The 15,868-nt window shown below is 36.6% G+C and overlaps 1 protein-coding gene across 6 annotated transcripts in view; it reads right to left on the bottom strand.

Moving 5' to 3' along the window:
• Positions 1–15,868, bottom strand: part of NVL (nuclear VCP like) — a 106,794-nt gene that overhangs the window by 83,977 nt on the left and 6,949 nt on the right. For all 6 annotated transcript variants that reach the window (XR_010941449.1, XR_010941450.1, XM_067729640.1 and 3 more), the window contains 7 exons: positions 13,163–13,220; positions 12,131–12,403; positions 9,350–9,482; positions 9,080–9,156; positions 8,418–8,552; positions 6,343–6,444; positions 3,148–3,265 (listed from right to left, as the gene is read on the bottom strand). Coding sequence is in view for 4 of the 6 variants with exons in the window: in XM_067729640.1 (XP_067585741.1) it covers positions 3,148–3,265; positions 6,343–6,444; positions 8,418–8,552; positions 9,080–9,156; positions 9,350–9,482; positions 12,131–12,403; positions 13,163–13,220 (896 nt within the window). In the remaining 2 variants the exon portion in view is untranslated. The remainder of the gene's footprint in view (positions 1–3,147; positions 3,266–6,342; positions 6,445–8,417; positions 8,553–9,079; positions 9,157–9,349; positions 9,483–12,130; positions 12,404–13,162; positions 13,221–15,868) is intronic.

Here is a 15,868-nt window from a genome sequence, read left to right as displayed (position 1 = left end):
CACAAGTGCTGTTTCAAAAGCTAGAAAGATAAAAATCAGACCCTAGCTAGGATTGGCCACTTACTACAAGATAAATCCCATTCTTTTTCTCACTTTTAGAGGATCTGATCATTTTAAATTGAAGTTACATTAGTCAAAAGTATGAATTTCTGATTATTAAAAAAATGAAGTTTTACTTGTTTTTACACAGAGTAAAAAAAAACAAAAACAAAAACTAGTTAATGTGTTTCTGGGATAATAGCTCTCATAAATAAAGTATTTGTGGTAGCTCATTAATTGCATATGTATAAATAAACATCTGGATTCTGGCCTATGCTTTGCTAATCACTCACTGTATGTATCTGGCCCTTAGCTCTCTGTGCATGTTTCCTCATAAACAAATGATGATATTTTAAGATCCTTCGCAGATCTTAATAATTAGAATTATGTCTGAGTTTAAGTTTTTAAAATTAGGTGAAATTAGTTTTTTTTAAGTGGTCTCCTTAATTATCTTGTTCATATTAATTTACCTAAAAGTGTTAACTTCTTACAATTTCAGATTTATAAACTCTGATTTAATAATAAGGTTTTACAAAATTCTCAAACCGTAGGGAAAAAAATGACCACATGGTACAGGCTATTTGGGGCGAGAGAAAGAAACAAGTCCCCATAAAACCGAGTTCCTCCACTGAGTTTATGATTAACATCTCTATGCAAAACTTTATTCCGTTTCTTGTCCCACCCCTGTTCCCCTCAGGATTAAGGAGTATGAAAGAAAAGAGAGAACTGAGAGTGAGCAGGACTCTGCAGAGCCCTCCTGCGTACAAGCCCCTCTGTGTCCTCTGCTTCTTGTTTGGCCTTTGCTGAGTTCTAAAAAGTGAACCCAAGCAGCTAACAATTACAACAACAGAGTCACAGGACTCATAGTTCCTCCAGAAGGGATATATAGATAACAATCTGACGCATACCTTTCAGTGGTTCTACAGAAACTAAGACCCTCCACCCAGTGGAGGATGGTAACTACATGCTGACCACAAGCACAGAGCCCCCAGACTGGCTGGTGATTAAAATTCCCAAAACATCACCCTGTTACCTTTCCACCAACCAATCAGAAAAATGCCCAGGAGCTGATCATGTACCCTGAGACCCTCCCCTAATATCACCTTTAAAAAACCTTGCCTGAAAGCATCAGGACTTCAGGTCTTTTAAGCATTAGCTGCCTACTCTCCTTGCTTGGTGCCCTGCAATAAACACTGTGCTTTCCTTCACCACAACCCATGTCAGTAAACTGGCTTTGCTGGGCATTGGGCAACTGGATCCAAGTTCAGTTCAGTAAAAGGATGACTATGTAAGTTGAATTATTTACTGTTTTCCTTACTTTGGTTTATAAAGGGGAAACTTAAAACACACAAAGACACACCAAAAATCCCAACTAACAGGGCTTTCAGTAATGTTCTAGTAATAAGTAGTCTACTTAATTCCTGTACTTGTTCATTTTTCCACATTTTAGTATCTCTGAAATCAGAATGCTTATACTATCAATGTGATAAGCGTTATGTCATACTTTGATTGGTGTTTTGCCATTTTCCTTCTCAGAGGTACATAAAATAATGGTGTATCTTATAAGTGATAACAAATTAGCTTCAATAAAATAATGATAATTCAGAACACAGTCCTGGGACTTCCCTGGTGGTGCAGTGGTTAAGAATCCGCCTGCCAGTGCAGGGGACAAGGGTTCGAGTCCTGGTCCGGGAAGATCCCACATGCCGCGGAGCAAGTAAGCCCGTGCGCCACAACTGCTGAGCCTGCGCTCTAGAGCCTGCAAGCCACAACTACTGAGCCCACGTGCCACAACTACCAAAGCCCACTTGCCTAGAACCCGTGCTCCACAACAAGAGAAGCCACCGCAATGAGAAGCCCGCGCCCCACAACGAAGAGTAGCCCCCGCTCGCCGCAACTAGAGAAAGCCCGCGTGCAGCAATGAAGACCCAATGCAGCCAAAAATAAATAAATGAATAAATTAATTAAAAAAAAAAAGAATTGATGCAGATATTTTAAAAAAAAGAACATAGTCCTTAAAACATGGCAAGAAAATTTTACATAAAAATAAAACAGCAGAATAAGCAATCTACAACCTAGCATCCCAAGGAATGCAAAATATGTATTACTTCAAATTTTCTTATGTACATAAAACATGCTATTTCACAGTAGGTAAGATTTAGTTCCAAAAGTTCTACTCGTGCTGAGTCCTTTCCTCCAAATTTGTATCCAAAAACCATTAAACAAAATTGAAAAACAAATTACAGATAGGAAGTAACTGCAGTATATTTAACAAAAGATTTGTTTCCATAGTATATTGAAATATAATATTCACTCAAATTTTTTTAAAAATTCAATAGAACAATGGGAAAAGGATGAGAAAAGGGACTTTGTAAATAATATGAACAGCCAAAAAAGTATGGAAAGATGCTCTACATCAATGGTAATCAGGGAAATGCAAATTACAACAAAGATACCAATTTTCATCCTTCAGACTGGCAAAAATTAAAACAATTCAATGTTGTGAAGGATCTGGAGAAAGAGTGATTCTCATATAGCGCCGGTAAAGATGTAAATGGCAGTCTTTTTGGAAGGCAATTTGCCATTTCCTATAAAAATTTTAAATGTACACTCTTTAACCATTGCTTCGTCTTAGAAAAATACATGTGTATCAAAAAGGACCATTTAAGGATATTCCCTACAACTTGTTGTAAAGCAAAAACCAAAACAACTTGAATATCCATCAAAATGGAAATATTTAAGTACAATGTGATAAATTTATCCTAAAGGATACCAAGCAGCAATTAAAAAGAGGTAGATACAAATGCATTAAAGTGGCAACATTTCCAAGAAATATTAAGATACAAAGAGCAGGTTATAGAATAGTGTGTATGGTGCAATCAGAGTATTGTAAAAAGCAAAACAATGTTACTGTATTTATACAGTGTGTGTAAATGCATTAAAAATAACTGTAAGATATACTCCAAAAATTAACGATGCAATCTTTTATGAAAAGAAAAGATTTCTGCTTTTACTCTTTTATGCTACTTGAATGTTTCATATCTTCACATCTTACACTAAAAAAAGAAAATTCATTTTCTTAAAATGAATTCATTATTTCAAACTGACCGTCCATGCAGGTTAGGAGCTGGGCTACAATTCTTCGTTCCATATCTTTTGAAGCAACTTCTCTTTTGGGGGTAATAGCATCAATTTCATCAATAAAAAGGATACATGGTGCATTTGACTAGAAATAAGAATATCACAAAAATACAATCATAAATGTATTCCCTGTACTGCAGCATAGTTAAGTATATACATTTTTTCAATCTTAAAGTTCAAGGATCATTCACCAAAAGAATAACCCTAAAGAAGGCAGTTCACAGTGATTTACTTCTGATTTTTATCTGACTTAGGAGAACTGAAAGGATTAAAAGAGAACAGTAAGAGACTACATATAGGATAACACATTTATAGTCTTCTTATCAATCCATGTTCTGTGATGATAAAACTACTGAAATTCTTTCGTAAATTAGGCACATTTGCTATGTTCTGAAATTTAAAAATAGTAAGTTTATAAATTTTAAACTAGAAAAACTAAGTTCACTACAAACGTTTCATGAATGTTCCTACCAACATAAAAACATCCAAGCTTTTCCCTAGAATCTGCTATAAGAGGAATTTAGGAAGCACCAGAGGCTTTGCTTTTATTTTTTTTATTGTGGTACCATCTTAACCATTTTAAGTGTATGCTTTAGTGGCATTAAATACGTTTACGTTGTTTTCATCATCCCCAACTGAAAATACCAGAGGCTTAGTTTGAAGACTACATTGAGTAAGAAAGGAGGCTAAAGTTCCAATACATTCAATGTGGACAACGATCACCTTCAGTCTTTTTTTAAACATAAACTAGATAAAGTTCAGAGAGAGTTAAGTTAAGATACAATATAAGCAACAACTACCTGGAATAGTCAAATTCACAGAGGCGGAAAGTAGCACAGCAGTTGCCAGGGGCTAGGGGCAGGGGAAAATGAAAAGTTAGTGATTACTGGGTACAGAGTTTCAGCTTGGGAAGATGGAAAGTTCTGGAGATGGATAGGGGTGATGGTCACATAACAATATGAGTGTGCTTAATGCCACCAAACTGTAAAAATGTTTAAAATGGCACGTTTTATGTTAAATATATTTTACCACAATAAAAAACAAACAGATTAAGAATCAGTTAAAATGAGAAATTTAAATAAAAAGATGTAGATTTACAATCTAAAGCACAGCTCATCCTTAGTTATTTAGTTAGGAGCGACACTGATTATGCTAAGAGTCAGACTGCCAGCCTGGCTAAGATATCTAAAAAGTGTGTGAACCACTGCATTTTAAAGGGAAAGAAATTTGGCCTGCCACTAGCTGCCTCTCTTTCCAATCCTCTTCATGATAATGTTTGCAAAGGAGAACCTCTGACTGCTCGACACATTACCCAGTTACAAAAGAGTAAAGTTACAGACAGCAAAGGTCTCAGAAAGCAAGGGCAATAGTATTTGTCAATGTTCTGGAAAACTGAATGAGAAAAAAAGGAAAAAAGAATAAATGATGGTCATCAGAATTTAGCCTAAAGCAAGCATGTAGTTTTCAACAAAGAATGATTTGATCTGATTTTACCTTTTTGTTCTCTGATTCACACATACCTTATTGTACTGACTTTCATCAGGAAACAGGGGGTCCAGGAAAGAGGGGAGCTAGACCATACATTTACTGAGCATCTGCTGTTAGGCATAGTACCAGCTCAGTACTGGTTCGAGAGAGATATAAACACACAACTAACAAACTAATTTTGCCCTTTGTCTCTTTTATCCTCATTCATCATTGTGTTTACCATAAACACGAAATTTATTACTTGTCTTCCAGCTGTGTGCCAATTAACAATCAAATCAAGCTCATTTTGGAAAACAGGTAACACCTGAAAGAATTTAGATTTGCTCTGCACAGTACCCTTCCCACCCTTCCTCTGCACCTTCCTTGTGCATCCACAGCTTTTCCAATGACAGTCTATGTTTAAGTCACAGGAAACATCCTGACCAGGCTCACCTGTGTGAATAACTGCAGGAAGGAAAAAATCAACACATCCCTTCTGGGGTCTGACCAGAACCAGGACTTTACCTCTTCCCCATTTTAGAATAAAAGAAGCCTTCTTTTTCGTTGGCTGGCTTTCCAAATAAAGTCTCTATTCCTTGCTCCAACAACTTGTCTCCCCATTTACTGGCCTACGGCAGCAAACAATACTAGCTTGGACTAGGTAACGAATTTTGCTACATTCTTGCCATTTAAAAAAACATTTTCAAGTACTGATAAAATACACTTTCTCTTCTAATTTCCCATCAGCTTTGCATTTCAGATGCATTGGCCATGTTCACCAGGCCCTATATAATTGGGGTGCAAATGATGTCAACATAAATTTAAACTTTTTGCTATTTTTTAGTTTTCAACCAGTGATGACTAGTGACTGCTCAAGTGAGCACGTCATAGCTAATGTTTTTGGCTTTTGCTGTGTGCTAAACACTACATTAAAGATTTTATATGAACCCTCTCATTTAATACAATCAACAACCTCATGAGATTTAAGTAGTATTATTAACAGTTTACTAGTAAGGAAACTAAGGGTTAGAGTGGTTAAATCTCTTGCCCAAGATTACACAATTAGTATGTGGTGGCATAAGGAACTGAACCCATGTTTCTGACTTGAGAGTACATTTAACCATAACACTACACTGAAGATAAAACTTTCATGAGATACAAATGTCATCTTCCTCATAAGTTCTTAAGCATCCAAATTTTGATAACATGAATTATAATCAGAATAATATCCAATCTGTAATTTCTCTGGTAACAGAATTTTCTTTTCACAGCTTCAATTATACAAATAGAGAAGAGTTTATCCTGGCATGTCCATGGGTGCTTTTATAATGTGATAATCCTTAAATGTTAAAAATGTTCACACTGCTTACAGGTTGTTCGGTCAAACCTACGTTAAGGAAAGTAAAAGTGAAAAAAGTATCACAAAGAAAATCTCCTTTCAGCATATCGCTATTGGGTATGACAGCCCAGAACTTCTCACCAATTACGTTATTTTCAGATTAAACAGATTATTTTATCCAACAGTCTATGTTAGTTAATCTACTTTAAACATTTAGCCACCATGAGTAACAAACTACCATGTTTAGAAAAGAATGGCCAGTGAACAGGTTAACAAATACCAGCGTTAGAGAAAATAGGATCTTCCACGTAGCCTTATATTTGAACACCTAAAATTAGAGCCATTAGCTGACTCACCACAGCTTGTTCAAATAGCTCTCTCAGCTTCTGTTCCGATTCTCCAGATACTCCAGATACAATCTCTGTAGCAGCTACTTTCAATATTGGAAGGTCAAGTTCCTATGCACAAATATATAAAAGAATGACCAAATTGTCAAATTTTCACTTCCCTACTTTTTCCTCACTCAGTCCCTCTCTCAAAATTACATTTTATAAATGACCAATTTTCTGAGGAACCTCATCTTGTGTTGGTCCAATGAAAAACATTACCTAAAAATCTAAAATTTAATCCAAACACTTTGACTGGATACCTTTTTTTTTTTGATGATAGAGAAATGGTTTATTCTTTTTTTTTTACAATGGTGCGTTAGTTTCTGCTTTATAACAAAGCGAATCAGTTATACATATACATATGTTCCCATATCTCTTCCCTCTTGCGTCTCCCTCCCTATTCCACCCCTCCAGGCGGTCACAAAGCACCGAGATGATCTCCCTGTGCTATGAGGCTGCTTCCCACTAGCTACGTTTGGTAGTGTATATATGTCCATGCCTCTCTCTCGCTTTGTCACAGCTTACCCTTCCTCCTCCCCATATCCTCAAGTCCATTCTCTAGTATGTCTGTGTCTTTATTCCTGTCTTACCCCTAGGTTCTTCATGACACTTTTTTTTTCTTAAATTCCATATATATGTGTTAGCATACGGTATTTGTCTTTCTCTTTCTGACTTACTTCACTCTGTATGACAGACTCTAGGTCTATCCACCTCATTACAAATAGCTCAATTTCGTTTCTTTTTATGGCTGAGTAATATTCCATTGTATATATGTGCCACATCTTCTTTATGACTGGATACCTTCTACTTGTTTTTACTCTGTAGATATCACTATAAAACTGTTATTATCTCTTCTGAATAAAGGGTCTTGAATCTTAAGAAATATGTTTGCCCCCACTTAGAGCTGAGCCAAAACAACTTCATCTGTTATTTATCTGCTGGAAAGGAAATAGCAGGGGGGTGTGACACAGTGGTCTCCCACACACCCCACCGGCGTTTCTCCCTCCCTGAACCCACAGAAACAGCCAGTTACTAGTCAGAGGAGGCAGGTTCTTAAAGTAAAGGAAGAGAAACTACCACCGTCCCACCAATACAGATGGCAGCAACCCTGCCTAAACCCTACTATTCTTCTGGCTATCTTGAAATTTCACTTCCTCAATGATATTCTCTTTGATCCTAACTCTTAACTTGGCTTAAGACAACATACCAACAACATACCACATAGCATTCTACACCTGTGTCTCCCACTCACTCACTGTAATTGTAATCATGAGCAACATTTATTTGTGTGAAAGACTGTTTAATGTCTGTCTCTCATTTGATTGAAAAACTCCTTAAAGATAACAACCGAGTTTGTTTTACTTATCACTATATTTCAATGTCTGGCATGCAGCAGTCACACAAAAGATTTATTCAATAAATGAATAAATGAGGTAAATCAATCAAGTTCTCCTATAAAAATAATTTGCTTTCATAGAGCACTATCTGTTAATGATTGGCATAGTATGCTATTCTTCAAACTGAAGTTACTTGGACATTTTGCATTTTACCATCCAACACAGTTTCCAAGAAATCTGATGGGACTAAAATTAAGATTGCTTTTTATTTTGCCAAGTGAGTACCTAGTATCACCATTTTAGAAAAGATATTTTAACACTAAAAAGGATAAAAACATGACTCTGAATGGAAATTCTGAATATTTAGTTCTATGGACAATACAATCTTCAGTTTTCTTATTTTACTGCTCTTGAGAACCACTGGCTTAAAGAGAAAGAGAAGTGACTAAAATGTAAACTGTGTGGTTAAAAAAAGAGTTGTTTACAGCTGTATTATTTTGCTTCCCACCCAACCCCTGCCATATAAATAACTGGATACATTAAAACAGCATCTCACACATAGCAGCATGAAAAGAGGTAAAAAAATGAAGAAAGGATCAGTCCTCCTGAGAATATGCCAAGTGTGGTTCAAGGTGACCAAAGAGAAAAAATAAAAACGAGTAACAACAAAAATTACAAAAGCAAACAAGTGTCAGCAAACCTCACCCCAGCAATTGCATGTGCAAGCAACGTCTTCCCACAGCCCGGTGGTCCATGGAGAAGAACTCCGCGTGGGGGTATGACGCCCAGGTGGTGGTACACCTCTGGGTGACGCATGTGTATGAGCATCTTGCAGACCTCCTGTTAGGGAATAAATAGGAACGATGATCTTCACAGCCCCAAAGAGAAAGGATCAATGTGTAATGAAAGGACCTATTCTTTGGAGCAGCAAAGTACAGTAGACAGAGAACAGGCGTTAGGCTTACACCTGAGAATCCCAGCTCTAGTACCTGTCCTGTGACTTTAGCAATACCCTCTCTGAGCTTCCATTTCCTAAGCTGTAATAATATCTACCTTGCAAATACAATGAATAGTAACTAGATTGTAACTGAAACAAACACCAAAAAATAGTAACTTTTACAACTGTTAAAGTAATACTCCTTATAAAGCATGTATCTTATGTACACTATAATTAAAATGGTGAAAAAAGTTGAAGACATGTTTCTTTTATCCCTCACTACCCTGAAGAGTACAGCCAGGCTTGCCCTTCTCACCTTCCTGGCTTTCTTTTCTATACTCAGTTCCTATTAGATAAAAAGAGAAAGGCTTTGTTTGAATAACTGATTGGCCATATCTATCTAAGGTAGAAATTCTGAATTTGAACTAACTTTTAATGTCGTATCATTGCCTCCAACATCTTCAAACTTCACCTTGGAGATCTGCAATTCTAGCCCCCTGGCTTTAGCTGGTAAACAAAAAAGGAGGTGAAAGGATTAGTGATTCAGTAGCAAATCAGAACTATATTGAATAATCTTTAAGTAAACAATTCTAGTAAATGTCTCTGCACACAGAAGGTCCCCCATGCAAAATAGCTTGGAATCATGATGCCTCTCTCAGAGCAAACACAGCTGCCACCACCCACAAGACTGGCGTCTCACCTTTCTTTAGCAGGACAGCCTCTATTTCTCCATCTACTTCCTGAAGATCTTCTTTCTTCCTTTTGCCTCTTTTGCTGTTTAGCCTGCCTTTTCTTTTTTTATTACTCTCCAGAAGAGAAGAATCTTTTGAATTCTGGGGGTGGGGTGGGGGGGGAGAAGGAAATTTAAATGTGCCATGCTTGGAATTATAATGCCAATATGTTTTTTTAAAAGATGGGCATTATTAAAAAAATCATTCCTGCCCTAGCACTTTCACCTGTTAGCTATTCCCAACCTATTTGCTTAAGGCTGATCTCTGCTGGGGATGTCCTTTTCCATAGCCTTAATTCTCATTTTATATCCTAACATTTGAAAACCTCCTTTCCTGATTCTTCTAATTAGAATTAATCTCTTCTTCACACTCAGAACACTAAATTTGCAACTGTAGTACAGCCTACCACAGTCGGCCTTGTATTTGAGTGACTCACCTGTCTATGTCTCCGTCACTGAATTGTGTGCTTCTGGAGTTGGAGTTAAGACACTAACGTTCATCTTTTATTTCTCACTGAGCCTTTTACACAGTTGGTGTTCATTTGATGTCTGATCAATCACTAAATTAAATATGATGACAGAGCTGCTCTGACAGCCGTAAAACAGTATAATTCAACATAAGGGTCAAGTTTTTCCCTTGACCTTGCCAACGATAATAATGTTCTTTAGAGACAAATGACTAAAGTAAATAGATTTGGAAAAGGCCCACTAATAATTCAAAAGGGGAGGGGAGAGGTTTTGCCAAATCAAAGGGCTTGGTGCTTGAAAACCACTTAGAGCAGCAGCATCCGACAGAAATATAATACCAACCACATATGTAATTTTAAATATTCTAGTAGCCACATTTAAAAAAGGAAAAAAGAAACAAGGGAAAATAATTTTGGGGGGAAATTAATAATCTATTTTATTTAACCAAATATATTCAAAACATTATTATTTCAACATATAGTCAGTATAAAAATTATTGAGATGTTTTACATTGTTTTTGTAAAACATTGTAGTAAGTCGTCAAAGTCCAATGGATACTTCATGCTTACTGCACATCTCAAGTCAGACACTAAATTTTCATGGGAAATACTTTGTATTTAGATTTGTATTTAGATTTTATAAAATTTACAGCTGAAAAAGTGGAAGTTATTCTAAGTATACTTAGAAGTTTTCTAATAACTGAACTATTAGTTTTTAAATTTAAATTAAAAACTCAGTTCCTCATTTGCACTAACTGCATTTCAAAGGCTCAACAGCCACATGTAGCTAATATCTCCCACACTGGACAGCAAGCCCCAGAGCACAGACAGCCACTCTACCGGGAGACAGATTACCTTAAACCCCCTCTTTGCCATGCATTAAAAGAATCAGGTAGGAATGATGTCCAGGGGACTTCCCTGGTGGTCCAGTGGGTAAGACTCCACGCTCCAGTGCAGGGAGCCCGGGTTCAATCCCTGGTCAGGGAACTAGATCCCACACACGTGCCACAACTAAGAGTCTGCATGCCGCAACTAAGAAGTCCGCATGCCACAACTAAAGATCCCACATACTGTAACTAAGACCCGGTGCAGCCAAAATAAATAAATTAATTTAAAAAAAAAGAATTATGTCCAATTATGCTAGCTTTGTGATAATCCATCAAGCTTTACTTTTCTTTATATATGGTATATTTCAATTTAAAAAGATAAAAAAAAAGTGTCTACTTATTTTGTCCATTTTCATAGTGTACCCATTTATGTCATTAATCCCTCAAGGGATTAATAAGTAATTTTTTAAGTACTTTAAAAAAAAAGAAATAAAGCAGGGTTAGGAAACAAAGTATCCAATGATGTGCTAGTTTACATGTCAGGGAAGGCCCTTCTCCGAAGATTACATGTGAAAAGAGATGTGAAGAAATGATGGAGTGAGCCACAGGAATCTCAGGAAAGATGTTCTAAACAGAAAGTACAAGTATGAATGCCCCAAGTGAGAGAAGGTTTGGTATATTCTTTCTTTTTTAAAAATAAATAAATTTATTTATTTATTTATGGCTGCGTTGGGTCTCTGTCGCCGTGCGCGGGCTTTCTCTAGCTGTGGCAAGCCGGGGCTACTCTTTGTTGTGGGCTTCTCTTGCTGCAGAGCACAGGCTCTAGGCACACGGGCTTCAGTAGTTGTGGCTTGTGGGCTCTAGAGCACAAGTTCAGTAGTTGTGGCACACGGGCTTAGCTGCTCCGTGGCATGTGGGATCTTCCCGGAGCAGGGCTCGAACCCGTGTCCCCTGCATTGGCAGGCGGATTCTTAACCACTGTGCCACCAGGGAAGTCCCCTGGTTGGTATATTCTAGAAACAGCCCAGCTGTGGCTGAAGCAACGCTGGGAGGTGGGGGAGGAGGGCAGCAGGGCAGCCAAATCATATAGGGCTTTCCTGGCAACTGCAAGATCTCTGACCGTAGAATGAATGAAGCCACTGGAGAGTTTTTAATAAAAGAATGACAATGATCGGACTTAACTTGTAAAAAGTTATCTCTGTGTGAAGAATAAACTAGGGGAACAAGAATGGAAGCAGACTCCAGTTGGAAGGTTATTTCAATAGTTAAGGAAAGAAAGAGTAGAGGCTTGGACTAGGATGAAAATGATGACGGTAGTGGGAAGTGATCAACTTCTACATGTATCTCAAAGTTCCTAAGTCTTTTACAAAACACAAGAATCTGCCTGATATTACGTTCAATGAAAAGGGTATAATGTGCTCCAACTACGTGGGGCTAAAATTCCACTATAAAAATACCTCTATCTCAGAGATCGGCTTCTTATCATTACTCTTCTCATCTGATAGGTCTGAGAAAAAACTGTCTTTCTTCCCACCCGGGGTTTTGTCAATAAACCATCCTCCTTCAGAACCTCTGGCAGGGGTCTTCAAACGAATGGAGCCTGTTTTGGAAGTTATCCGTGGTGTTGAAATCGTGGTTTCTCTTCGCTCCATGTCAGGAGTACTTGAAACAGAATCAGGATTTCCTTTCCGGTATAAGAAGAGCAGGGAACTGTTCATCTGATTTGCTGACTGTAGAAACATGATTTTAGCATAAATTACTCAATAGGTACTCATGAAAGTTTGATTACCTATATTAAGAAGCTTTCTACTTTTTCCTCTCAACACCTCTTCTCAAAACAACTGCAGTCAGAAAATACAGGTGTTTACAATAGGATAATTCACAAACATTTACTATTCAAAAAGATGTACCCCCTCCACTCCAAGTTAATGTACAAATTCATAATTAGCAGTTAAATAAAACCAAATAAGAATGGTTGTTTTTAAAAAATATAATAGAATGAAATATAATGAAAATGAGTTGGATCAAATATCAATTCAAAACTGGATCAAATATAACAGTATCATCATGACTTAGTTAATAAATTCAAAAGCTTAATTATCAATGGAAAAAAAAAAGAAAATTATAAATAATTTCACATATTATTCCCATACTTCCCTTTAATCCAAGCCTATTTATTGTCAATGCCAGCTCTTTGGCAGAAAAGGTATTCTTTTCTCCATTTTTACTATTAATTGCCCGTTCTTTTCTTGTCTGCCCATATTTCTGGCCATCCTCTTCCCTTCTTTCCACTATATAATAGGCTATACACACAAATACTGGAAGGATGGCCAATCCAAGGGTTCATCAAGGCTGTACACAGAAATATTCAATTATTTACTGATGAAGATGTTCAAAGTCTCTTATTCTATTCCTTATTGATCTTTTCTAAGAAGGATTCATAATGATTTTTAAAAAATCAAAGTTGGTCCATTAAATATCTGACTTACCTGTGGATCTGGGTAATCTTCCATATTTGAATCATCATCAGAATAGCTTTCATTATACCTCAGTAAAAAGAAGAAAAGAAACATTGTAAAGGCTTTTCTCCCACATCCCAAAAAAATTACTTCCCAAAACAAGAAAATATACTGAGGCAAAATACTATGGTAGTGAGAGTCCAGGCTTTGGAATCAGAGAAATCTGGATTCAAAATCCAGCTTTACTAGCTTCTAGCTTCTAGAAGTTACTAGCTTCTACTTAACCTCTCTGAGCCTCAGCTTCCTTATCTATAAAATGGAGATAATAAATAATGTCTATCTCACTGGCTTAACAGAGGATTAAATGAAAGCTTGCAAAGTCCTTAGCACATAGTAAACGCTTAATAAATTGTGGTTATCTTTATTCTAGCAAAGTGACATACAAATTCCCATCAGATCCAAGGGTCTCATTTAGGAACGTGAGATGCCAGCAGAAGAAATATTCCAGCAAGCCATGATAAAGCAGTTTGAGTAACAAATTCAACAGGACCAAGCCATGTAACCAAATGCAACTTCTCCAAGTCCATTCATGAGAAATGAAGGTACAAAGAGTTTTTCATATAATACGGCCAAAAACAACTATAAATCCTAGTAACTACAAACTGAAGTTACAATCTCAGTTCATTATAACTGACAGCTGATATCTAATAGCTTAAAGTAACTATAGGACTCTGTTACCATTTAATATAGTTTCTTTAGAAAATAAACAAGAAATGGACCTTTCCTAAGTAAAAAGATTTATATAAATTCTACGCCCACCTTTATAATTAAGACATGAATTCTTTCGTTATTCATTAAATTCAATTAGTATAATCTGGGGCATTTCTAATCAAGTTAAAAAAGGTGGATTATTCAAATACTTGGAAAAAAAATGTTTTGCTCTACAATTCATGCCCTACAAATAAAATTAATTATAAGTTAACAAAATTAATTATAAAGAGTTAAATGAAATACCATAAAGACACAAGAAAAATGTATAGGTAATTATTCTATACACTCTTGTGACAGAGGTCTTTCTAAGTACATCAGCATAAACAAACCATAAAGAAATAGGTAGAAAGACTTGACTAGGTAAAGATGCAAAACTCCTCTAATTAAAAGATGCCATAAACAAAAATAAAAGGCAAATGGCAAACTGTGACAAGCATTTGTAATACATAGAAAAAGAGGTGCTATTTTATACAAAGAGCTCTGACAACTAATAAGGAAAATTCAAATAGCTCTCAGATGAGAGATAAAACCCATAAACGAGAAATTCACAAAGGAAACATGAAACAATCAAAAAACTTAACCTCACTAGTTTTCAAAAAATTACAAATAAAAATAATACAATCAATTTTTTTGCCCATAAAACTGGCAAAAATCGGGACTTCCCTGGTGGCACAGTGGACAAGACTTCGCGCTCCCAATGCAGGGGGCCCAGGTTTGATCCCTGGTCTGGGAAGATCCCACATGCCGTGGAGCAACTAAGCCTCTGCGCCACAACTACTGAGCCCGTGTGCCACAACTACTGAAGCCCGCGCCTAGAGCCCATGCTCTGCAGTAAGAGAAGCCACCGCAAAGAGAAGCACGCACACCACGACGAAGGGTAGGCCCTGCCTGCCGCAACTAGAGAAAGCCCACGCACAGCAATGAAGACCCAATGCAGCCAAAAAGTAAATAAATAAATTTATTTAAAAAAAAATTAAATATATAAAAAGAATACTATATTAGAACCAAGTAGGGTTTATCCCAAGAAGGCAAGACTGGCTTAACGCTCAAAAATCAATGTAATTCACCAAATTAATAAGGGGAGAAAGCCAATAATAAAATCTTTCAATACCTGCATAAAAAGCATTAGACAAATGTTATACCCATTCATGATAAAAACTCTGAGCAAACTAGGAATATTAGGAAATTTTCTCAATCTGATAAAGGGTACCTATTTAAAAAACCTACAGCTAACATTATACTTACAGACTATCTAAAGTTAAAAACTGACCATACCAAATGTTGGTAATATGTGGAACTAGTGGAACTCTCACATACTGCTGATATAAATGTAAAATGGCACAAACACTTTGGAAACAGTCTGGCAGTTTCTTATAAAGTTAAATATGCAGTTACCAGGTGACTCAGCTATTGCACTCTCAGGTATTTACGAAGGGAAATGAAAACACTTTCCACACAAATTCCTGGACATAAGTTATCACAGTAGCTTTATCTGTAATAACCAAAAAGTAGAAACAACCCAACTGTCCAACAGCAGGTAGATGGGTAAAAAAATAGTGGCATATACATACATACAGAGCAATAAAAAGCAATGAAATATTGATACACACAACGTTGATAAGCCTCAAAATCATTATCCTGAAAGAATCCAAATTTTTAAAGTACATACTCTATGATTCCATTTATATAAAATTCTAGAAAATGTAAACATACAGTGACAGAAAGCAAATCAACGGCTGTCTCGGAACAGGGATGCAAGGAGAAACAAATTGCAAGTGGGCAAAAAAACCCCTGTGAGGTTGGATATGTTCAGTAACTTGCTTATGGTGATGGTTTAATGAGTATATACACATGTCAAAACCCAACAAATTGTACATTTTAAAAATGTACAGCTTAGGACTTCCCTGGTGGCGCAGTGGTTTAGAATCTGCCTGCCAATGCAGGGGACACAGGTTCGAGGCCTGG

Source organism: Pseudorca crassidens, chromosome 2, assembly GCF_039906515.1.
Source record: "Pseudorca crassidens isolate mPseCra1 chromosome 2, mPseCra1.hap1, whole genome shotgun sequence".
Classification (NCBI taxonomy): Eukaryota; Metazoa; Chordata; class Mammalia; order Artiodactyla; family Delphinidae; genus Pseudorca; species Pseudorca crassidens.
Note: the sequence above shows the minus strand (reverse complement) of the source record. Positions and strands in the feature narration are given on the sequence as shown.